General features: G+C 43.1%; 1 protein-coding gene and 1 pseudogene across 3 annotated transcripts in view; both read left to right on the plus strand.

Annotated features, from left to right (window-relative positions):
* Dtx3l (deltex E3 ubiquitin ligase 3L) overlaps window positions 1-13,637 on the plus strand; it is a 61,747-nt gene extending 48,110 nt beyond the window's left edge. For 2 of the 3 annotated variants that reach the window (XM_040750848.1, XM_005071667.4), the window contains exons 3-5: window positions 1,625-3,166; window positions 3,632-3,849; window positions 5,708-6,675. In XM_040750848.1, coding sequence (XP_040606782.1) covers window positions 1,625-3,166; window positions 3,632-3,849; window positions 5,708-5,777 — 1,830 coding nt within the window. In that variant the 3' untranslated portion in view covers window positions 5,778-6,675. Of the gene's footprint in view, window positions 1-1,624; window positions 3,167-3,631; window positions 3,850-5,707; window positions 6,676-13,224 lie in introns of those variants that run through there. The other variant, XM_040750847.1, reaches the window with a different exon arrangement.
* Window positions 13,638-13,760: 123 nt separating this feature from the next.
* On the plus strand, window positions 13,761-15,553 carry LOC110341163 (annotated as a pseudogene).
* Window positions 15,554-26,144: the final 10,591 nt, after the last annotated feature.

The following is a 26,144-nucleotide window of genomic DNA, read 5'->3' on the forward strand; positions in this document are numbered from 1 at the left end:
ATCAAGTAAGGGAAACAAAGAATAGGAAATAGATGTGTAATAAAATTATTTCCAGTGACAAGTACAGGGAGAAAAAAGGAGGATAAGTGAGAGTGACAGAACCACTCTCATAAATAGGGTGTAAATAAACAAACCTAAATGATGCTTCAGCTAAGTAAATTAAAGGGCCCAGCTTTGTGGTTGTGTAGGAAGAAACATTCTAGGCTGAGGGAAACACATGCACAGGCCTCAGAAGAGCTGAAGCTTCAGTGGGGCAAGGGCTGTGGGGGACAGAGCAGTGAGCAAAGGAGAGCTCTGGGAACTTGAAAGGATACTGTGAAGGCAGAGCATAGGATTTGAGCTTCAGTGTGGTGCTTCATCTGATGTTTTTGAGCCTGATGGTGAGCATCTGAATTATATGTATTTATTTTATGTATATGAGTACTCTATCTGCATGTAGCACTTTATGCCAGAAAAGGGCATCAGATCTTACTATAGATGGCTGGGGGAACTGAACTCAGGACCTCTGGAAGAGCAGCCAGTGCTTTTAAACAGAGTCATCGCTCCAGCCTCTAGGTTGCATTTGTAAAGGATCAGTCTGGCTGCTGGCACAGGAAGGGGCCAGGCTGCAAGGTCAGAGGCTGCAGTGGGCCAGGTAGATGATGACAATGACCTGGATTCTAGATGGTCCTGATAGAGGAGTGACAAAGAGGCTGGATCTTGGAAATATCTTGATGCTCTAGCCTAGAGAAAGAATCTTCCATGTGGATTAAGGATCATCTGCAAAAACCTCGAGTAGGAACAAATCATTAGATATTGTGCTTTTACATTACATTCAGTTATTCAGTTTGCCTATAGCCTTCTTATCCAAATCTGGAATTTCTATTGCATTGCTGACCTAAAAAATCAAGGCTTAGAAGGACTTAGCAACTTTGCAAGAGTTAAGTGTTTCATACTTTAGGGTTTCCTTTTTTTTTTTTTTTTTTTTTTTTTTGGTTTTTTGAGACAGGGTTTCTCTGTATTGTTTTGGAGCCTGCCCTGGAACTCACTCTGTAGAACTCACAGAGATCCACCTGCCTCTGTCTCCCGAGTGCTGGGATTAAAGGTGTGCTGTGCCAACAACACACAGCTAGGGTTTTCTTAAAGCAAGAAAGTAAGAAAGAAAAAAAGCATATTGACTGGGGTGGGGGTGAGAATCCTTCTTGGATTTAGAGCCACCTTTGAAGCTCCCAAACTCTTTCTTGATAACCACAGCAACTTCTTGGAAAGTAGGGATGTCTTCTCTCTTCTCTTAGTGGCCAGTCAAGCAGATAATGATAACTCTAGATGTAGCTCTTTTAGCCAGAGTTTTAGAAAATGTTGGTGCCCAGGCAGGCTTCACTGGGAAGCAGTTATATGAGCCCCTGCCATGAGCCCTGGCCTTGGCCTTCTTTGTTTAATTCACCTTTAATCTCCCCAGGGTGAGTCTAGTGTGCAAATGGGGCTGACTAGCCCGGCTTGTAGCAGACTGCTCCTCTTGGCGGATATAAAGGAGTCAGCCCCTGCTAAGAAAAAAGAAAATAAGATCGTAATCGTTTGTGTAGTTCCTGAAGAGGGGTCGATATCCTAGAGATCTTAATTTGCACCCGTGCCTTTAAACTTTCAGGTCTTTCTTGCTGTGACCGCTGAACTGAACTGTGAGGTGCTTTCTAAAGAGCAGAGGGCACGCATAGCCGCCATCTGCCCTGGCGTCAGAAGCGTGGAGGGTACTGACGGAATTGAGAAAGTGTGTGGCAACTTCAAAGACATTGAGAAGATACATCACTTCTTGAGTGTGCAGCTTTTGGAAAGTGAGCAGAAACAGAAGTACCCTCCACAAAAATATCTCGCTTCCAAAGTGGAGAGAGAGCCTCCCAACCAGGAAGACTTGGGCAGGGGCTTTACCTCCTCGGAACCAAAATCCATATTAAAAGATGTTTTTGAAATTCCCGTGCTTTTCCATGAATATTTCAGACATGCTTGTCCTGGTAGAATAGAATCCATAGAGAAAGAATTTGGAGTAAACATTGAAGTCCAAGATAGTGCTCCCAATATGGTCTCTGTAGCCTTCACCACCAGCCAATCAGGCAACATAGAAGCAGCCAGTGAGTCTTTTGTCAGAGACTTTCAGAAATGCACCCAAGCTCTGAAGCAAGATTGTATCTCTTTAGAGGACCCTCAGACAGCAAAGGAACTCGGACTAGAGTTGAATCGCTGCTTCCCAAACCTCTTGATAAAGGAACAAGGAAGAAAGCTAACTCTCCTAGGCTCTCTAGCTGACATTTCGGCTGCCACAGAAAAAGTCTCCCAAACTTCCCTCAAGACGCCTGTGAAAATAATGGTGTCTGGTTACAAGACAGGGATTGAGGTTGACTCCACACACTTCAACCTTCTAAAACCTAAATTGCTCCAGGAAATCTCAGAGATAGAGAGCAGGTATAATACTTTGGGAAAAGTCAGCGAGAAAAGCCAGAAAACTGGCATTCTATTTGACCCCAAGGATAAGGAGGTTGACCTGTCCATGCACTCTTATGCAAGTTTCACTGATGCCTTCCAACATGCCATGTGCCAGCTAAGAACAGAAGTCCTGTCACTGAAATATTTGGGAAAGGAGAAAGCTCACTTACACAAGACCAAGTTTGTCGATGACTTAAAGAAAAGTCACCCAAATGTACACTTTGTGATATCTCGAGAGTCAATGACTTTGATTGGTTTGCCAATTCAGCTTGCACAGGCAAAGCACTATGTCTTCAAAAGAATGGGACTGTCCCCATGGTCTGGAGAGAAATTAAATGTGGATGATGAAACACCCATGGATATCGACGGAAATGACTCAAATGCGGCTTTACCTCCTCTCAGAGGCTCTGCTGATAGCTCTGGGGCCTTGAAGGTGAAGGAGAAGGAAGACTACTGTGTCATCTGCATGGATACCATTAGCAACAAGCGTGTGCTGTCTAAGTGCAAGCATGAATTCTGCACTGCTTGCATCACCAAAGCTATGTCATTGAAGCCTGTCTGTCCTGTGTGTCAGACTTCCTATGGTATCCAGAGAGGGAACCAGCCAGATGGAGGAAACATGACTTATGACACTTTAAGACAGTCACTTCCAGGTTATGAAGGCTGTGGCACGATTGTGATTCACTATGATATAAAAGGTGGCATCCAAACAGTAAGTGTGCCTGAAGAGTGTTTCTTTTTGCTATGCTAGAATTACCAGTGCCCAAGGGACTGTCCTGTAGCCTTTGAGATGATGATTTTCCCAGGAAACCATTCTGTGATTGCTGGCAGGGACATAATAGACAGAGGCAAAGGTCATATTGTTTGCTTAGAACTTACATGCCTTTGAAACTCTTTTGACAGTGTTAGGGACTGAACCCCAGAACCTGTTCATGCCAAGCAAGTGCTCTGAACTACCCCTCTCGCCTTTCATGTCTTTTTTTAAAGGTAGAGATCATATGTTAGAATGGGAGGAGTCTGGTAGGTAGTATTGTAGTTTGAAGAGAACTGTGAATTATTCAGAATATGATCAAAGCAGTATCTTTATTTATTTGTTTAGTTTTTTGGCTTTCAATAGGCTTCACCTGCAATGAACACAGCTTTAGTTTCTATATAATACTATTTTTTCTTCATACAGAATGAGCACCCAAACCCAGGAAAGTCCTATCCTGGAACACATCGAACTGCATACTTGCCTGATAATAAGGAGGGAAGAGAGGTCTTGAATCTGCTCCGAGAAGCCTTTCAAAAGAAGCTGATTTTCACAATAGGGAACTCTCGAGCAACAGGAGCCTCAGACGTCATTACATGGAATGATATCCATCACAAAACATCCACATTTGGAGGACCAGAACAGTAAGAGCCTTTTGAAATGCTATGGTTGCTAAGCAAAGTATAGGGTTGTTGAATGCTGCCTTTTGAAGCTGTGGGTGTGAAAAGACAATCTCCTGAATCACAGTCAGTGAGGGAAGACAAGGCAGAAACTCAAACCAGACAGGAACCTGGAGACAGGAACCTGGAGGCAGGAACTGATGCAGAGGCCATGGAGGGATGCTGCTTACTGGCTTTGCTTCCCATGACTTACTCAGCCTGCTTTCTTATAGCCACCAAGGACCACCAGCCCAGGGGTAACACCCCTGACAATGGTCTGTCCCACCACCACCACGCACCACATCAATCACTAATTAAGAAAATGCTTTAAAGACTTGCCAACAGCCCAATGTTATGGAGACAACTTCTCTGTGTAATACTGGCTGTCCTGGAACTCACTCTGTCGACCAGGCCAGCCTGCCTCTGTTCTAAAATTAAAGTTGTGTGCCACACCATTCCAGGAGGCAGTTTCTCAATTGAGGTTCCCTGGACTGACTACAACTTGTGTCAAGTTGACCTAGAACTAGCCAACACACACAGCAAAATGCTAATCCATAATGACAATTTCAAAGACAAAAAATTGATCCAAGCCAGGCAGTGGTGGAGCATGAATTTGAAAGGCAGAGGCAGGCAGATCTCTGAGTTTGGGCCAGCCTAGTCTACCGGGAATACCAGGACAGCAGAGAAACACTGTCTTGAAGAAAAAAAATGGTTCCTTCAATCTTGTACTTTGCCATTCATAAGGTATAACTTAGGTATTAAATTTTGCATCAAAGCTGGGTGGCGGTGGTGGTGCATGCCTTTAATCCCAGTATTTAGGAGGCAGAGGCAGGTGGATCTCTGAGTTCAAAGACAGCCTGGTCTACAGAGAGAATTTCAGGACAATCAGGGCTAAATAGAGAAACCTTGACTCAACAACAACAACAAAATTACAACAAAAGACAGGGGTTTCAGAATCCTAGATGAATGGTACCCAAGTTGACTTAATTCAGGGTTTCCTGTTGATTTGAAAGGTAGATCCTAGGAAAGTTATCTGTTTTGACTTCTTTTTTTCTAGGTTTATTTATTTTATGTGTTTTGCCTGCATTTATGTTTGTATGAGGGTGTCAGATCCCCTGAAATTACAGACAGATGTGAGCTGCCGTGGGGGTGTTGGGAATTGAACCCCGTCTTCTGGAAGAGCAGTCAGTGCTCTCAACCGCTGAGCCATCTCTCCAGTCCTGCCTTGATTTCTTTTAAATTCATCTTATTCTCCATGACCCCTGTTTTCTCATCCATTCACAAAGATGCTGAACTCAGGTGACTGATACATCGCAGAAAAGAGTCTTAGTTACAAAGTATCCTAAGATGTGTGTGTGTGGGGGATATGTATTCCAGGAAATCTGAATTATAAAACTCAGAATTCCTCTACTCATGGCATCCAAAAGAAATATATCCTGAGACCTTTTCAAGTTCCCTAATTTGAAAATCGTACTATCTTATGATTACCTTCTCTATAGAATTTGGCATTTATAATATTATGTGCATCAGTACTTAGAATAAGCTAAGACTTTAAGCAATCTGGCTAGAAAACAGATGCTGGCCAGTCAGCCCTTAAATCTGGACTGCCTGTGGATATTGAAACCCAGAATACTAGATGCTCAAATGCAAATTGTGTAGGTTTTGTTGTTTTGAGACAGGGTCTCACTGTGTGGCCCAGGCTGGCCTCAGACTCACAGAGATCTGATTGCTGTTGCCATCCGACTGCTGGGATTAAAGGCGTGTGCCAACATACCTGGCTACAGTATAGATCCTTAAGAATTATTTGGGAGGAAGCTAACAAGATACTTTTTTCTTCATGCAGTTTTGGCTACCCTGATCCTGATTACCTGAAACGTGTCAAGGAGGAGCTGAAAGCAAAAGGAATTGAGTAATGAAAGTGCTGGGAAGATCTATCCACTTTCAAAAGAAGTGTGTATATTAGCACAGGCCTAAATCTTTTTGTAGAAAAACTGTAGCATTTTCCATGTTAAGTAGATGTAGTTTCTATAAAAGCAGAAGTCTGCTTGCCAGTCATTTCTAGAGTGTTACTCTTTCATGGAAGACAAAATATAAAGGGTATGGGCTGGGGGGGACCATCTGTAAAGTGTAAAAACATGAGCTCAGATCTGTAGCAGCCATGTAAAAGTTGGTGTGATGGCATATGCTTGTAATCTTAGAACGGGTGAGTGGAGACAGGAGGATTCTTAGAGCCTACTGACTAGTTAGTCTAGCCAAAAGGAAAACCATGAGCTCCAGGTTCACTGAGAGACCTTGTCCCAAGAAATCGGATGAGGCATGGTGGCACACGCCTTTAATGCCAGTACTCGGGAGGCAGAGGCAGGCAATCTCTGTGAGTTCTAGGTCAGTCTGGTCTACATAGTGAGACTCTGTCTCAAAGCAAAGGAAACAGATATTGGGTAGACAGAAATAAAGACATCTAACATCACCCTCTGACCTCCCCTATGCACCTATACACACATGTGCACATGTGAGTGCACACATACAGAGAGACACACAGAGAAAAGTTTTAGAAAAGATAAAGACAGAGGATTTCAAATGTTGCTGAGGAAATCTGATCTCATTCTTGGGTTGCTGACTAGCATGAAATCATCTTCTGTATCTTTCCCTTGAACCATTGGCAACTAACTGAACCTCTCTTGTCATTAGTTTTGCTTGAGACAGGGTCTCTCTATGTACCTCTTGAATTCGCTTCGTGGGCCAGATTGGTCTTGAATTTAAATCTGCCTGCTTCAGTCTCCTGAGTGCTGGGATTAAAGATACATGCTGCTTGCCTGGTTTTGTTTGTTTGTTTGGGGGGGGTTGTTGTTGTTCTTTTTGGGTTTTTTTTTTGTTGTTGTTGTTGTTGATTTTGTTGGTTTGGTTTTGGTGTTGGGACTTTAACCCAAGGCCACTAAGTTCTATCCCAAGACCTGTGATCCTGTCCATGGCCATCTCTAGTAGTACATTAGTTGTTTGGTTTTTAATCTCTGCTTGGACAAGTAAGGCCTTTGTGTAAATGGGAAAGTGAAACCTTTGTGCAAACGGGAAGTTTAAAAACAGAATTGACGCCGGGCAGTGGTGGCGCACGCCTTTAATCCCAGCACTCGGGAGGCAGAGGCAGGCGGATCTCTGTGAGTTCAAGGCCGGGCTGGACCGACAGCCTCCAAAACAATACAGAGAAACCCTGTCTCGTAAAAACCAAAAAAAAAAAAAAAAAAACAGAATTGACTGGAAAAAAACAAACGTCCCTCCCTACCCACAGAAATGTGTCCAGGAGGTCAGGCAACTTTTGATAAGTAGAACAAGAAGAGTCTTACTGTTCAAGACACAGAGCCTAGTAGACAGTGGTGCTTAATATGTGTTTGTTGCCTTATTCGGGTTGCTAGTATCTCAACAGAGGGATGCACGTATGAAAAGATATGCTCCTCAAATCATTGACCCAAGCGAACTGGAGATTTTGGCATTCATTCGGCAAACAGTTTGTTACCCCAACACGTATTGGTTAGACTCTGGCCAGGCCTTTCTTGTGGCTCTGGTCTTCACTGATCCTTGGAACCTGCCCTAACGAGTACACTTGCCCTGTCACAGATGTGCAACCTGTTTTTCACATTTTTCCCCCACATGTTATGTTGTGCTTTTTGAATCTGTTCTGTTTCAAAATTTAACAGGTAAATAACCTGGCCTTAGTTTAAGTGTTACCTGAAATGTAGTAGGGTTTTTTTGTTTGATTTTTGGGTTTTTTTTTTGTTTTGGGTTTTTTTGTTTGGTTTTGGTTTGGTTTTTGGTTTTTCCGAAGTCTTGTTTTTTAATCTTTTGACTGAATCCCACCAATCTATGTTATTTCTCTTACAGTCTTTCTAATCCTTTCCCTGGATGTGAGTAAAGAAGAATTAAATGCCAGGCGTTGGTGGCGCACACCTTTAATCCCAGCACTCAGGAGGTAGAGGCAGGCAGATCTCTGTGAGTTTGAGACCAGCATGGTCTACAGAGCGAGTTCCAGGACAGGCTCCAAAACAATACAGAGAAACCCTGTCTGGAAAAAAAAATAGGAAGTAGAAGAAAAATTAAACTACTTTAGAGTCTGTATGGCATGTCACAGTTCACTGTAACCAGTTCTCCACATCAGAAGAAAATCCCAGTAGACAGTGATCTAAGTTCCAGTCACTCTCCAAAATGGTAGTTGACATATTCCTTAAGACACACATGCACACACATAAGAACATTTTGGCCAGATAGTAGTAACAGTCATTTATTGAGTACTTACTCTGCGTGTACTTTATGTTGAAGTGATTGATACAATTAGTAGCTCTACTCTTGGCACAAAGAAACTGATGTACAGAGAATATCAGTCAACCATAAAAGGTAACATAATTAGTAAGCAGAAGTACTAACTTTTACTACAGGGTTTCATGTAGCCCAGACTGTTCTCTTCCTAGATAGCCAAGGCTGTTCTTGAACTCTGACCCTCCTGCCTCTCCTCCTACCCCAGTTCTTGCATATACCCTAGACTGATCTCTGTTGTTGGGTCCCCCCCCCCGCTGTCTCTCTCTCTCTTTAACACTTTGGGGGGCCTGCCACCCAGCTCCCAAATAGTCACACATGGAGTCTTATTCTTACTTATGAATGCCCAGCCTTAGCTTGGCTTATTTCTACCCAGTTTTTCCTAACTGAAATTATCCCATCTACCTTTTGCCTCTGGCTTTTATCTTTCACTATTTCTGCATGTCTTTTATTTCCTTCTTAATCCATCCTGGCCACGTGGCTGCGTGGCTGGCCCCTGGCATACTCCTGTCCTCTTTTTCTCAGTCCCGGATCTCTCTTGGCAGATTTTTCCTGTTTATTCTCTCTGCCTGCCAGCCCCACTTATCCCTTTTCCTGCCTTGCTATTGGCCGTTCAGCTCTTTATTAGACTAATCAGGCATTTTAGACAGGCAAAGTAACACTGTTTCACAGAGTTAAACAAATGCAACATAAAAGAATGCAACATGGGGCTGGAGAGATAGCTCAGAGGTTAAGAGCACTGACTGCTCTTCCAGAGGTCCTGAGTTCAATTCCCAGCACCCACATGGTGGCTCATAGCCATCTACAATTCAATCTGGTGCCCTCTTCTGGTATGTATATGTGATAAATAAATAAATCTTAAAAAAAAGAATGCAATACATCTTTGCATCATCAAACAAATATTCCACAGCATAAATAAATGTAACACATCTTAACCTGATATTCCACAACAGGTCTCTCAGGCTCTGCCTTCCTCAGCCTCCTGAGTGCAAGGATGAACCACTGTGCCTCATTTCTACATCCAGCTTAGACCTTTTACTATTGATGATTCACCAAGGGTTTATCATTAAGACTAACTGACCATCTTCTGTCTTCTACTCTAGTAGGTAAATTTACTCTAAAGATGCAAAAAAAATGTTTCTGTTAAAGTTCTGGATCTTATATTTCATAACATATGCATACGCAAATTCCGTGTGCTGTGAATGCTTAGTGGCCTTTGGGTTCCTGATCTGTAAGGTGTTATTATCTACCTTAAGTAAAGTTAGGTCCTTATTTACAACAGACTGTGTGGTTTCTCTCATTTCTCGTTACTTTCTCCTTAGGTCGGAATTCTGAGTATTTCCTATGACAGTCACAGTTTAGAGTGGTGTGTGGGTGTCTAGGTTGATTGTGTGGCTCAACCATCATAGTACAACTCTTTTTCATGGACTTCACTTTTGATTGCAAAAAAAAATCATATTTCTCATCATTTTTCCTGCGTAGTGAATACAGGTTGCTAGAGAGACAAAAGTAGACCACAGGGCAGTGAAACAGGTCAGAGGGCAAAGGTGCTTGTGCACCGCAGTTGGTTACCTGGAACCCACACAGTAGAAGGAGACAAGCTACTCCGCAAGTTGTCCTCTGACTACTATATGTGTGTCATGGCACACACGTGTGCACACACATACCCTAAATAAAGGATTTTTGCTTTATCTTAAAGCATATAAATGTTTTGCTTGCATGTATGTGTGTGCGCTGCGTATTTGCAGTGCCTTCAGAGATCAGAAGAGGGTGTCAGAATCTCCTGGAGTTACAGACAGTTGAAAGTTATTATGTAAGCTGGGAATGGAACCCAGGCCCTCTACAAGAGCAACAAGTGCCCCTTTAGCCACCGAGCCGTCTCTCCAGCGCAGTAAATGTTTGCTTTTTTAAGTAGGCTACAGGTTTCATCTTTTTGAACTATAGAAAGCAGATTCAGTCTCCTGTCAAACCTATTGCCCTGCCCTTGCATACTGAGCACCAGCAACAGGTTGGGGGCGCTCTCCTCTCCAAAGGAAAAACATTTAAAAAATCAAGATATTACCATTTCCTTAAAAATAACATCAAGATAGAAGTTAGGAGGAAAATCAAACTATTATTTAACTTTTTTTTTCCTGACAGGGTTTCTCTGAAACTTTCTTATTCTTATCTCAATGGTTTGGAGCTGTTGCCATTTTGATCTCTATCAAGGAATTTATTTAGCATTATTATTAATAGTGGCAGTAGTTAGCATTAGTAGTGGTAGTTAGCTTTGTTATAGGTAGTGGTAGTAGTATTTAGCATTATTATTATTATTATTATTACTACTAGTAGTATTTGGCAGTAGTATTAGTAATAGTATTTAGCAGTAGTAGTAGTAGTATTTGGCATATATATTAGTAGTAGTATGGGGTTTGGTACCGTAGAAAAAGACCACAGACTCAATCAGGATTATAGTTAGCTAAATTCGTTAAAGCTGCTGCTAGCAGGACAGCCATCTCTGAGCTGAATTTGAGATTACGGCACAAGGTGAGGGTGAGGGAGGGGTCTTTAAAGGTGAAAACTATGAGTATCTGCACAAGAAAGATAAGAGCTGTTCCACTTTGTCAAGCTTAAGTGGTCAAGAGGCCTCAAAATAGTCCTTGAATGTTTGCATGAGCAGGTCGCAGAAGTAAAAAAAAGCAGCTTGTCATATCATAGCATGTAGATAGTAATGGTTGTACATTTCTGGATGGGGGTTACTGAGTCAGGGCTACTAGTAACTTATCTTCCAGGGACTAGAGTCAGAGACGATGGCTAGTGGGTACCAAGATGATGCCTAGCATGAAATGGAGTTTCTTTAGCCAAAGGTGTGATGGGTTCTGAGGCATCTAAAACAGTCACTGAGGCCAAGATTAAGATATTATTTGCAGGCTGAAGACAGTGACTATGAAGAGAGAGAGAGACAGGAGCCAACACACCCCTATGTGTTACCGCCAGACAGGCTGCCACTCACAAGACCCCTGGAGAAGACACAGCAGGCTGGGGGGGTGGGATGGGGGGGCGCAGGTCAACTTTAGGTGCCTCATTTTCCAGTGGAGGAAGCACCACTAGAAATCGTTCCTAGGAATACATGACTCGCTATAAAATACAAACTTGTTAAAATACAGTCACGGTGGCTCCTCTCTGTCCAGCACCCCTCCTATCCACTGCTACTGGTCCCGCCTCCCACAGTTCGTTTCACTGTTGTATGGCTTCCTCATCATTCTCTCACCAGGGAGACAAAAACAGTCTCAGAGACTCTGATTCACGTCTTCCCACTCCACCACCACCACCACCCCCCTTTTAGAGTATGTAATATTTGTACAAAAACAGTCGATTTCATAGATGTTTAACACTGCACTTTGATCATCTTCATCATCACCTATGGTCCTCTCTGGTCTTATGGTCTTATGTCACCTCTCGACATGCAGTATTCATCTTTCTGAGTTCGACTTAGTTTGATCAGCAGAATGATCTCCAGGTCCCCGCACACTGACATCCACTGCGCACATGTCACCAATGCCGACTCAAGTAATTAGCATAGTTGCCCATAGCTGAGTGGATGGATAAAGAAAACTGGCTTCTCGGAAAGAAGAAGAACATGAAGTTGAGTGGTTAGGGATTTGGGGAGGTGAGTGAAAAGTTAAGAGTATTACCTGATGTGTACGTATGTAATCAAATTATATTGTAAGAAATATATCTTAAATAAAACTAAATAACATGATCAGTATATTAGCATTACCACAAACATCACCCATCACTGCCTAAACCTGTGAAATTTAACATCATGGTGTAGTTCCACTAAATTTTACAAATAAAATATACACAAAAAAAAAAGAAAAGAAAATGGGCTTCTCAGGGTCGGAGAGAGAGCTCAGCAGTTGAGTACTTGCTGCTCTTGTAGAGGATCATTCGATCTTCAATACCTGCATGGTGGTTCAGATGTATCTGTGACTCCAGTTCCAGATCTGACACCCTCTTCTCTGTAGACCAGGCTGGCCTTGAACTCAGAAATCTGCCTGCCTCTGCCTCCTGAATCCTGGGAATTAAAGGCCCTGACACCCTTTTCTGATCTCCATGGACACCAGGCATACTCATGGTGTACATACGTACACAGCAGGTAATAATCAAAGATTTTAAAAATGGGTTTCATATACACAATGAACTTTTATTCACACCCCTCACTATGTTGTGAGAGAACAACTCTGATCTAATCTCTTTTTTGAGTGCTTTATGAACTTGATCATAGGTTAGAGTCAACTGGATACAGGACTGGTATGATGCTCTGTGACTAAGAGTGCTTGGCGCTCACAATCCCTTGTAATTCCAACACCAGGGGATCTTACACCATCTTTTGGCCTCTTGGACACTCTCACACATATGCCACCTGCACACACTTGGCCCACACACACACACTTTTTTAAAGGGCTCACCTAGATACAGATCGCTATTACCTACCCCCAGTGTTTCTGACCCAGTAGGTGTGGGGGTGGGCCCAAGAATGCATACTTCTAGCAAGTTCTGAAGTAACACTGAAGCTGATAGTCTGACCTTGAAAAAGAAATCTCAGTTCTGCAGCCAGCTTGGCCATAGAACACTTTTTATTCTGTTTTGCTTTTTTCCTATACTTCTTTCCAATACTTCTTTTCCTGTACTTTCCTGGATATACTTCTGTCCTTCTGGTATTTGCCTGTATAGTTCCTCTTTGGAATATCCCTCTGTCTTGTTCCTTTCTTAGAAGTCGCCTATATGCAGCACACTTTTAATCCCAGCACTTAGGAAGCAGAGTCAGGCAGAGCTCTGGGAGCTCAAGGCCAGCCTGGTCTGAACAGTGAGTTCCAGGACAGCCAAAGCTGAGACCCTGACATACTGAGACCCTGTCTCAAAAACAAACAACAAAAACCCCAACAACAACAAAAAGGAAGTCCTGGCACATGCCAAGTCAGTTTCCCCTGCTGCTCCAAGGAGACAAGATTTGGAATTCCTGGAGATTTGCTTTTGTGATAAGGTAGAAAGCATCTCTTTAATTCCATCTCTTAGTTTTCCACAGGTTCGTAGAGGACCCATGAACAGCTTCAACAAGGAAGAACATGACTACCGTGTCCTCAACAAAGACTTCACTGCCTAGGACATTCTGGGTCAAAAAACTAATGAAGTTTCTTCTGATGATGTTGTTGTGGATTTCAAAGACAGTCTAAAGAAACAGTTAAGTGATTTAAAGCTTTTTTTTGTCAAGGCTGGAGAGATATCTTAGTGGATAGGAGCACTTGTTCTTGCAGAAGACAGGGATTCAATTCCCAACAGCCATTGGCTAGCTCGTCACTGCCAGTAACTCTAGCACCAGGGGATCTGACACTCTCTTCTGTATCCATGGCCAGACATGCATGAGGTGAACATGCATGTGTACAGTCACTCACACATACACATAAAATAAAAATAAGTTTTTTTAAAAAGCTTTTCCTCATTGGACCTGGTAGTGCACATCTTTGACTCCAGCCCTGAATAGCCAGAGGTTGGAGGATATCTGCGAGTTTCAGACAGCCTAAACTACACAAGGCTATGTAGTGAGATCTTGGAGGGAGGGAGTGAGAACTCTTTCTTGAGCCATTACTCATTTAATCAGTCAGATAACACCAGGGTCAGAGAGTTATAATGGATAAGCAAGCTACCATCAGGACAGAGTTTAGCCATGGGATCAAGACTAAAATGCAGTTGCTGTAGAGTCTCAGGGGCCTCCAAGAACATTGCCCATACAAATCCTTGCAAGTAAGTGTCTGTTAAGTATGTTCCAGGGATGGAATCCAGGTGATGACTTAGGGTAGTCAAGTTGAATTGATGAACATCACCAGAGCACATCCAAAGGGCAACACTAGCTATACAGATTACCACACAGGATTCCAGAGAAATGTGTCACTTCTGTTAAAGCATGGCCTCACATTCTTAACAGAGATCGGCTGGAAAGATGGCTCAGCTGTTAAGTGCACACACTGCTCTTCCAGAGGACCCGAGTTCTAGTCTCAGCACTGATATCAGGCAGCTTATAACCACCTTTAACCCTAGCTCTATATGCATCTGACACCCATGGCTTCTGTGGGCATCTGTACACACACACACACACACACACACACACACACACACACACACACACACACACACCAAAGATGCCCTGCAGACTTCTTTTGGAAAGAGCAAGAGAGCTCATTACTGAGGTACATGGTGTCAGCTTCCATGTTGGGCGTTGTCATATGGCTCCAGAGAGTTTGGATGTGCTGCATCTCTGTTATTGGAGCTGAGGTTAGTATTAGCATATATCTGCTTGAGATCAGTGGCCCATTTCCTGGATCTAAGGATGTTAAGCTTGCATTTGAAGAAATCACCAGTTTGATCAAACTAGATACTCTGGAGTGAGAATCATATCTGAGCCTGGCAGATATTATGATGCAACAGTTGGCATGAATGTAGCTAATGCCATGACAGAAATTCATACTGAAGGAACAGAGCAGCTCTGATGATGATGATGAGTCAAGTGACCAAAGCTTTATGTATTATGTGAATGATGGACTATATCACCAGGCACATGTAAAGCCCCTGCCACAGAAGAGACTAAAATCAAGTGAGATGTAATACTCATCCAGGTTATGGGAACCAATATGTGATGGCCTTGATCTGACTGCTGGCACTGTAACCTGCCTGAAATGATAATGGACTATCCTTCCTCCCAATCTTCTGACCAAATTTTTGTAACTCACATTTCTTCTGCTATTTAATAATTTATCTCTGTTAATGAAAATGTGGTGGCAGCTGGACAGTGATAGCACATGCCTTTAATCCCAGTGCTTGGGAGGCAGAGGCAACTGGATCCCTGAGTTCAAGGCCAGCCTGATCTTCAGTGTGAGTTCCAGGACAGCCAGGGCTACACAGAGAAGCCCTGTTTTGAAAAAAAAACTAATTAAAAATAACCACTAATTTGAGGGGCTAGAAAAATGGCTCAATATCCTTTTCTGGCTTCTGTGAGCTCCTGCATAAATGTGGTACACACCCGTGTACACACACACAAACACACACACACACACACACACACACACCATGTACGCACCCATGCATGTACTTACATAGGCATAAAAAAAATAAATGCACCTTTTTTTCCAAATCATTAATTTAGGAGGTCATATGGTTGAGTGAATTAACATCAGTTTCCCGTAGTTTTGCTTTAGATGGAGTCTCAGACTGAATCATATTTAATGGGTTAAAACTGTTCTGGACAGGCTGGAGAGATGGCTCAGAGGTTAAAAGCACTGGCTGCTCTTCTAGAGGTCCTGAGTTCAATTCCCAGCAACCACATGGTGGCTCACAACCATCTGTAGTGAGATCTGGTACCCTATTCAGGCCTGCAGGCAGACATGAAGGAATAATACTGTATATTTAGTAAATAAATAACTAAAATCTTTAAAAAAAAACTGTTGTGGACATGGTGGTACAAGCCTGATGTTCTGGGCAGGAGGAGCCCCTCAGATTCACAGTAAGCTTGAGGTCAGCCTGTAGTGAGACTCATATTGCAAGTCCCATCAGGTCCAGTGGGAGTTGCTTTGGGCGTCTTTCCCTGTCCCCAGGGCTACTATAGTTTTCCTCTGTCTCCATGTTCTTTATATCCTAATTAGCTGTAGAACTATTTCTGAAAAAAGGAACTGGAAAATACAGTCATCAGACTTTCCCATTTGTAATTCTTCTTTAGATTTATAGAACCCAGAACACCCCCACGATCTGCAGGTACTAGCATAGGAAAGTGTGGCACCAGCTATCTGCAGCTGTCTAGGAACCCCTCATCTGATCTGCCTCCTCATCTTCCCTGCTCCCCACAAAAATTCCTATTAACGTCTTACATCGCAACCTCCAAGGAAGATGGCTTTTTAAGGATAAGAATCCCAATCTTGCATCTGGCCAACTTGCTGCAAGTGAAGACTTTGTGTGCCCCAACTATGAAGACATATGTGTACGCGTGAAAGAGCAGGACAGAATTTCCTGTTTGCATTTTTGCAGAAGAGAAAGTGAAAGCCACTAAGGCTTGAATGACAGTGTGTGGGTCAGCATCAGCCTAGGGGGTGGTGGGGTGGTGGGGAGCCTGCCAAGCAGACTGAGTCAACAGTTGAAGAAAGGCTTTGATGAGGGGTGAGGAAACACACACAGCCCAGCCTCTCCCTGAGGGCTGGCAGCTTTTAAAGCCTCTGAAGGGTTTTCCTCTCCTAATTTAGAGTTGGTCTGTTTGACATGAGTCAGGATGACTGATCTCCCATAACTGCTGTGTACACTTGTCCTATCTGAATCAGTCCACCGGCAGCTGGGCCGTACTGTCAGGAAAAAAAGCCCACAAGGTCTTTGTTTTAGGCTTTTGTCTCAGATCCACAGGGAAAGGCAGTCATCTGGAAGTTCATCGTCTTCATTAATTAGTCATGGCCCCTCTCCCTATCTGCCTGTCGGGGAGTCTGCCTAATGCCCAGTCCCTCAAGATCACAGCTTGGTGGCTGTAGCTGCCATCACAGGGCTGTGTGTTTCTCTCTTTGAGAGTCCAGGTAAGGGAATTACACCATTTCCTTGGTCTGGTGTGTCCAATACAGTCTTTTAACTGGTTTCCCAAATGTTTGTAATAGTCCAAATTCCAATCCTAATTTATTCCCAATAAATGTATAGGGTAGCACACCTGCTACTCTCAGGGATAAATTATTTATCAGTCTGTGCTGCATGGGTGGTGTGGGACACCTTCCATCTTCAATGTGGAGTCAAAAGCTGCATGGGAATTAAGAACAAAGCTCAATTTGAAAACCCTTTTACACATTACGGTGTAATTTAGAAGAGCAGGATCTGGTCCTAACCCCCCCCCCTCTTTCTCACACACACACACACACACACACACACACACACACACACACACCACATATATTGAGACTTTTCCTTGTAAAAATTAAGTTATATTGACTGTTGGCTAGAGGTAGTGTGGTGGTTTGAATAAGAATGACCCCCATAGTCTTCTTATATGTTTGAATGCTTGGTCGTTAGTTAGTGGAACTGTTTGGGAAGGATTAGGAAAGGAGTGACCTTCTTGGGAGATGTGTGTCACTGGGGCTGGGCTTGGAGCTTTCAAAAGCCCATGCCATTTCTAGCTATCTCTCCCTCTCTGTCCTATGTCTGTTGTCTCAGTGTGTAAGCTCTCAGCCATTTCTCTAGCACTGTCCCTGTGTTGTGCCAGGTTCGTGGGGCACGAGACCAACCCAAGGATCCGTCACCTTCCAATGCAAATGTAAAGGTTCCTTTTTATTGTTCAAGCTGGCCAGCTTGACTCTCACTCCATGACAGGGAAATGAGATGCCAACCAGCCAAAAAGAGAAGCTTTTAAAGGAGCAGACCAAATAAAATTGAAGGCCACAAATTTCAGAGTTTCCATGGCTACTTAAGGTCATACAAAGTACAGAGTAAAGCAGTAACCATATGTTTTAATCAAAATACATTTGAGTAAAATAAGACAGGGCACAGGCTTGCAGGGGACCTTTACAACCAGCAATTAACAGGAATGTTAACAGGAGTGGTGGACAGTCACCTCACCTTCTCTGAGAAGGGGGGGTGCTCAGGCGCCAGCCATGGCACTCACTCCTGATTTAAGGAGTTAAATTTTCCTTTACCTTTAAAAGTCACTTTCTCTGTATAGATTTAGGGCCCAAGTTTTTAAACTTTTATTAATTTTAATTTTTGGTCCTTCACCTGCCTGCTGCCATGCTCTCTGCCATGATGGATATGGACTCACCCTCTGAAATTGTAAACAAGGCCTCAATTAAATGCTTTCTTTTATATGTTGCCTTGGTAATGGTGTCTCTTCACAGCAATAGAACAGTGACTAAGACAGGTAGTTTGGGACAAACATGCCAGGCAGACAGAGCTTAAGTGAGAAGTTTTATTAGAAAGGGGAGGAAGGGGAAAGGAAAGAGAAAAGATTTAAAGAGACAGAAGAGAAAAGGGAGACAATAAAAGTCCTGTCTGCCTCAGGGGAACAGCAGGAAGAAAGAGCAGGAAGAGAATTGGAAAAGAGCAGAAAGAGAAGAGAGCAGAGAGAGAAGAGTCAGAAAGAGAAAAGAGCCAAAAAGAGCATAAGTGGGTGGGGTCTTTCTTTTAAAGGGTCCTTTGCACCTGTGTGCAGACTAGTATTCATGGAACCCTGGGCTGACCAGAGTACTGCCTGAGTGCATTTTGCAAGGTGACAGGGGCAGGCCAGTGTGATGTCTGAATACCAACAATCTCACCTCTTCTTATTATTAAAAAAGGTGAAGAGTTAGGAGTGGCAGGTTAGGGAACAAGGGCATCGAGTTCTCAAGACTGCTTCCTACTGACTTGGGGCCTTGACCTTCTTTGGGGGACCTGAGAAGACTGGGATGTTGCCACATTCTGGGGTAACTGGTTGTTTTGAAAAACCTCAATACACCCCCCCCCCTTATTTGAGACTCAGAAGGTTGCCTCAGTGGAAAATTCCCCAAGGTCCCTTCCCCTAGACAGGGAACAAGGTCGAATTAAAAAGAACATCTGGTCCAGAGTGCTGATACAGGACACCAGCAGGCTGTCAAGATAAGTTTAATCTTGACCTTGTGGTTTCTCCAGGAAGGATGAATTATGCCCACATTCTTACAATACCCCTATTGCTTGCCCAGATCTGTACCTGCAGTAGCTCCACTTCTTACAATACCCCTATTACTTTGCTTGCCAAAAGTATGTATATAAAAAGAAAACTGCCCTAAAGCCCAGCACGTTCAGTTGGCTAAGGCTGCTGAATCGCCCACAAGATGCCTGTGTAAACAATAAACCACTTGTGGTTTGCATCCAACTGTCTGGTTATTGAGCTTGGGACGTCACCGAGGTACTCAGCCTGAAGCCTGAAAACCTCAGGTCTTTTATTTGGAGGTCCCAGCGAGATTTGGTGTCCCCACTCAATAACCTATAGACATCGGGAGGTGAGACAATTGGGTACCCCTTGTCTGTCTGTCTGTTCTTCTGTCTCACTGTTCTGGTCTGGTGTGCACACATCTGAATCTGAGGGGCATCCAGTCTCCCAGGGTGTCCAGGGTCCTGATTCTTCGGGGCTGCTGTGTATTGGGGGGGTGAACAGGCCACTCTGTTGGAGGATGAGCTAAGAATGCCCATCCCTCCATCTGTAAATCTGATCTCTGATCGGTTCTGTGCCACATGGCGTCTGACCTGCGTCACTACTGCCCAGCTTGAATGCTAAATATTCTTATCAGCTGTCCAGCATTGTGGACTTCTCCAGGGGACTCTGTCTCCACAAAAAGCACAGTTTTACTTTTTTGTAACCCTGTTTGAGAAACTTGAAAGTTTAATTAGCTTTCTATCCACCAAATTTCTGCATTTTGATTCTGAAGTAGTGGGTTTTGATTGAGCTGACTACTTTTAAAAACACTGGGCCAGGTGGTGGCACATGCTTATAATCCCAGCACTCAGGAGACAGAAGCAGGTAGATCTGTACATTAAAGGCCAGCCTGCTCTACAAAGTGAGTTCCAGGACAGTCAGAGCTACACAGAGAAATCCTGTTATGGGAAGGAGGAAAAATCTGTTTGGATTGTAATTGTGATGCTGAAGTTATGGTAGCAAACATTTGCTTTTGTTCATACATTTTTTCCTACTCCAGTGGATAAGCTCAATAAAGGTAATATTTTAAAATGTCTTGTCTTGCCCTGGTGGTGCACCTTTAATCCCAGCACTCAGGAGCCAGAGGCAGGAGAATCTCTGTGAGTCCCAGGCCAGCCTGATCAACAGATCAAGTTCCAGGACAGCTAGGGCCACACAGAGAACCCTGTCTCAAAAATAAATAGATAGATAGATAGATAGATAGATAGATAGATAGATAGATAGACAGATAGATAAAATTTTAAAAAATTAAAAAAGAAGATTTTGTTGGGACCCAGCCCAACTCTGTGAGTCACTGGTCAGTCAACAAGTCCATCCTATTTTCTAGTCCTGGCATCCTGCCCTGGCCTTGACCCTCTGACATCAACATCTAGCAGAAGGAAAACACTTCTCTTCCACCTTGGGTTTTTCCACTGTGCTGTAAGCCTGTATATAAGACTGCTCCCTCCTACAAGGGATCTCTCTCTCTCTCCCTCTCCCTCTCCTTCTCCCTCTCCCTCTCCCTCTCCCTCTCCCTCTCCCTCTCCCTCTCCCTCTCCCTCTCTCTCCCTCTCTCTCTCCCTCCTGGCAATAAAGGCAACACATGCATTCTCTTAGTACAAACAAGTGGACATCTGGTCTTTCTTTTCCTGATACCTTGGAGTTGCTTGTGGCATGGGCGTGGCAATTGGAGATCCCACTGAGATCCAGAGAGACTTGGAAAGACTGGGAAAGATCAGCCAGAAATAAGACTCAGGAGAAGAGAGACTCAAAAAAGAAAAGATTTAAAAACAGGTACCTCAACTTCTAATAGTAAAATTGAATGGTCAAATCTCCAGGCTTTTGCCTGAGAGATCACCTTCTAAGGAGAAGGTGTATAGAATTAATGTCCAGCCTTAGCAGGATCCACTGAGTTTGGGAAAGTAAGGGGAAACTGAGAGATTGCCCTCAGTTGGAGGGTGGATTAGATTAAATCTCCAGTCTTTCTCCTGATCCACTGAAGTCAGGAAAGTAAAGGAGAATTGAGAGATCGCTCTCAAAGGCTGGCCAACAAGTAAGGACAAGTTCATCGACAAGTTCCCTTTCAAGTCACCTGTCACCAAGTCTTGGTCCAAGGTCAACCATGCCTTTAACTCCAGCCCCTCCCAGTACTGCGGTCCCATCTCCACACAAAACATCACTAGCACAGACTCAGGAGACAGCGAGGAGAATTATGTCCCTATGCAAAACCCAGTGTCTTCATCCCCTGTCCCCATTGGCACCAACAGCCCAGCTCCAAAGAAGAATACTGACAATGTGGATTACTTAGTCCTAGACCTCCAGCCGGGCTCCCCGAGCCCTCACTGCAAGCCATCCACATCATTTGTCACATCGGATGAGAAAGTAGATTATGTCCAAGAGGATAAAGAAAAGACACGGACCCTACAGATCACCATACAGGAGTGGACAGAGATGCGACAAGAAAAAATTAGAAAAATGGCGCCTGTTGCAGGATTTGAGAGAGGTCAGTAAAACTATGATCATCATAGATGCCACACAACCGGGTTTGCTCACTCTGGTAGGAATTCAGAAAGACTGGTTTTTATTGGTTGTTGGTTTACATCCTAATGATTGTACAATTTACCTTTAGTGTGCCCTCCATTAGTTTTAAGATCTCAAAAAATTACTTTAGGGCTAGACAAATTAAAATCCTTGAATGGATATCATGCAGAGGGTTCCTGATCCTGATTTTTCCTACACCCTTACTAAAGAAGGCAGAAATTGCCTTAAAAACAAAACAGCAAGCCTTAGATAGATTGCATCTTAGAGGTTATTAGGGCATATTAGGGCATATAAGTTTGCAAATCTTTGGCAAAGGACCTGATGTTATTGTTACCTTGTAACTCCTCTCAAATTGCCTAGCTACAACAGAATATTGGCGACTAGAAATGGAAAAATGGTGAAGGCCATGAGGGCCTTTTCCAATCTTTTGTTTTGATTCAAAGATTGGTTGGAACTGTTCTGTCACAAAAGATTTCAAGTAAGAAAAATTCATTTCAACAAACTAATCATGACCTAGGGATAAAGGATGACTAAAAGATGTATGTATGTGCTGGGTGGTGGTGGCCCACGCCTTTAATCCCAGCACTCGGGAGGCAGAGGCAGGTGGATCTCTGTGAGTTAGAGGCCGGGCTGGACTGACAGCCTCCAAAACAACACAGAGAAACCCTGTCTCGTAAAACAAACAAACAAAAAAAACAAAACAAAAACAAAAACAAAAAAAAAGATGTATGTATGTTCTGTATGTATGGTGTGGCCACACAGGTATGTATGAAATGTGATTGGGAATGCGTGAATGTGAACTACTTAAATTGCCTTGGATATGATTAAAAGGATACTTAGGTTACATTGGAGATAGTTAAAAACTCCTAAATTGCTTTGGATATAGCCAAAAGGAGCATCCAGCCAGTCAATGTCTTAACAGGAAAGGTTGATGATTTGAGTCCTCAAAGCTAGTCAGTAGAAAAATAACAGAAGCCTACAACATGGCCCCAGAGCCAAAGATATCTATATGAAAGATTCTATAGAGTTTAGTAGAGGAAAGGATACAGAAAGTCTTCAAAATTTTTATGGTTTAAAAAAAAAGGGTTTTAAGAAGAAGCCTCTTAAAAAGTGCTGCCCTGTTAGACCCCACCTACAAAGGAGTCAGTGTAGATACAAATTAGGCGAGAGCTTTACAAATTAGATTGCAAACTGGATTAGAAAGAGTTCTTACAAACTTCAAATAAGTTTCAAAAGTTATTTGGGACATAGTATAGTTTACAATCTTTGAGTGATTTTCAAAAGTTATTGGAAAATATTCAATGGTTATGTCCTTTTTAAAGGACATCTACTAGTAACTTAGATAATGATCCCAATTCACCTAGATAGTTAACTAAGGATGGTAGACAAGTCCTTCTACTGTTAAAATACAGTCCAACATCAATAAGTGTTAACAAACAGCTCCAACAAAATTTCAAAAAATAAAAAAAGGGGGAGTAACGTCTCCAGTCCCAACATGGTTCATTAAATCATGCACTCCTCATTTTAAAAACTTTAAAGTGTGGATTCAAGTGTGGATACTACTGAGCAATCTGCTACAGACAGATTCTGGCATGATGTCACTTGAGTGACTTTTGTTCAGGTCAAATGGAGACATCCATGTACTAGAAAATGGAGAAGACCCAATTCTGCCCTAATTTGGGGGTCGAGGGCGTGTTTGTGTTTTCTTGAAGGAAAAGAATAACACTCAGAGGCTGTCAAAATATTTGGTGAGATGCATGGAGCAGAGAAAAATTGGACCTGAGACCGTGGGAGCCTGCCCAAGCCAGTTCAAGTGAGATCTCCTAAACCAGTGTTCCTGACCCTTGATGTCATCAAATCTACAGCCTGAGAAAGAAAGGAAACAGTGGTTCAAGATTTCCAATTTTTCAACAGGCTTGCTGCATCAACCTCCTGGACCTGTGAGTTCCCCCCTCCCCCAAGTCAACAGAGAACTGGAAGATTAACAGTCTACCCTTGACACACCTTGAAACAACAAAATTCATTTTGCCAGTTTTTCTCTTTGGGGAAAAAAGGATCCATTTAAAACAACTGGACATTGGTATGGACTGTAATGAGTGGCAAAAGCCCCCTTTCGGTATTTGAACAGGACACAACCACTTGAAATATCAGCCTTGGTGGTTCTGTTCCTGGAATTGGGCCTATGACAGTGTATTTTTCTGGAGAGATGCAACTTGCCTTAATGCAGCAGAAAAGAGACTTTGGCATCACTGCTGGGGTGATTGTAACTATTGCTGTTGCTGCTACAGCAGTCATTGTATCTGGGACTGCCATCTCACAGTCTGTAACTACAGCCAGCGCAGTGGATAAACTGACAGGGAAAGTAACAGAGGCTCTCAACACTCAGAGCTCCTTAAATAACTTAGTCCAGGTAGGAATTTTACATCCTTAAACCTGTTTGCCTACCCTGGCACACATTTGTGTTACTCCTGCCAAAGTTTATACTCATCAATTGGCCAATCAAATTATTAGGATGAATGAGACCCTGGTTCCTCCATTTTCTGGAGAGATCATCCTTAGAAAATCCCAGATGGCAGGCCATTTAATCAAAGAATGGGTCGAGTCCCCATCTCTGGGCCTTGTAGCCATAGGATTTGTTATCATATGTTTCATTTGGTTAAGGGGTGCCTCGGCACTAAACCAGCCCAGGTTCGAGTTGTCACTCAAGGACCACAGAGAATCCCTCAGCTTGACTATGTTTAAGCCTACAAAAATATTAAGCAGCCAATGACAGGTGAGACTAAGGGGGATGCCCGCCAACCTAAGACAGGAGGGTCATACAGTCTGGGTGATTTCTCCATTGACGGGTAAGGTTGGCATTAACGTCCTAGTCACCTGAGATAGGTGCTAAATTATATATAAAGAAGGGGGGAAATGTTGGGCCCCAGCCTCCACGGGATCTCTGTGAGTCACTGGTCAGTCAACAAGTCCATCCTGTTTTCTAGTCCTGGCATCCTGCCCTAGCCTTGACCCTCTGACGTCAACATCTAGCAGAAGGAAAACACTTCTCTTCCACCTTGGGTTTTTCCACTGTGCTGTAAGCCTGTATATAAGACTGCTCCCTCCTATAAGGGATCTCTCTCTCTCTCTCTCTCTCTCTCTCTCTCTCTCTCTCTCTCTCAGCACTTGCAACACACACATACACACACTCTCTCTCAGCAATAAAGGCATCACATGCATTCTCTTAGTACAAACAAGTGGACATCTGGTCTTTCTTTTCCTGATACCTTGGAGTTGCTTGTGGGCACCGCAGAGTTTGAATTCTGAGTCCAACTCTTTGGTTTTGTGGTTCCGTGTTTTTGTTTTGTTTTTTCCAGAGACACTTTCTCTATGTAGCTTTAAAGCCTGTCCTAGAACTCACTCTGTAGATCAGGTTGGCCTCAAACTCACAGAGATCTGCCTGCCTCTGTTTCCCGAGTGTTGGGATTAAAAGCATGTGCCACCCCTGCCCAGCCTGAGGCCATCTTTTTAACCCCCATATATGGGCTCTCAAGTTGCCAGTGAGTTTTAACAGTGAAAGATTTAATTTTATGATGATGATATATATATTTCTGAGTAGGCTTTGCTTTTCATGAATCTAATACAAAACAAGAGCCAAGTCTGATCGATTCTGTGACCTTGAGTCAAAGATCAACATAATTTGAGAAGTCAATGTCACCTAGCATTCACACATAGATGTATTATCTCCTAGAAGGTTCAAGTTCAAACCCCAGGCAGTCTATGTAGATTCCCCTCCTATTTCAGTATAGCTGACCTTGACCCACTCTTAGATTTCTGGCCCCTCCCCTCCTGCTCCCCTTTGCTGGCAACCTCCAATTAGCAGGAGATGCAGACCTTCCACTCTACCTATAGATGTCATGCCTGTTGCTCAATTCAGGTTGCTCATCAGTTTTTACGACGAAGACACCCAGATACTAGTCCTGGACATCCTTATTTCAACTGTTCAAGAGCGTGGCATAGGAAACAACACATTTTGAAAGCATTCCAAGGAACTCTATCATGCAGCTGTAGCTGAACATTGCTGCTTTGAGTGTTTCTTCATAATCCCACTGTCTGACCTTGAGATTCACCTCTGTTTAGACAGCACACTTTCAAGACTAATGGGAAGCTGTCGTTGGTGGCGCACATCTTTAATCCCAGCACTCAGGAGGCAGAGGCAGGCAGATCTCTGTGAGTTTGAATCCAGCCTGGTCTACAGAGCGAGTTCCAGGACAGCCTCCAAAACAACAATACAGAGAAACTCTGCCTCGAAAAACAAACAAACAAACAAATAAACAAAAAAGACTAACGGGAAAGTCAACCCTACTGAGAAGTTGGAGGCTTTCTGATTATGAGACCCTGGAAACAGTTTTTCCTTTTGATGTAGCTAATGTAATATCAGAGAGGCAGCTTTCCCTGTGTTCTCTGAAGAGCAGAGTCCTTGGACTACCTTGGAATGTGGGCTCATGACCTTGTCCTGAGATCGGCAGGTTGAGCTGCTAAATCTTATCTTTTTACCCAGGGTTGATCTGACTCATACAAATCAGACCAAAGAGACTTGCTTTATGAAGCTGGAATTGTTGTAATTACTTAATTTGAAGTAAGAAAGATAATTGTCATGGTTACTGGTGATTGTGAGGGCAGCAACTGAGTTTTATGAGGGTGCTTGGAGAATATAATCAAACCAAGAAAAAAAATTGGATGGCATAACATTGTAGTCAATTTATTTCTCACTCTAGGT

This window comes from Mesocricetus auratus, unplaced genomic scaffold, assembly GCF_017639785.1.
Source record: "Mesocricetus auratus isolate SY011 unplaced genomic scaffold, BCM_Maur_2.0 Super-Scaffold_100008, whole genome shotgun sequence".
Taxonomy (NCBI): domain Eukaryota; kingdom Metazoa; phylum Chordata; class Mammalia; order Rodentia; family Cricetidae; genus Mesocricetus; species Mesocricetus auratus.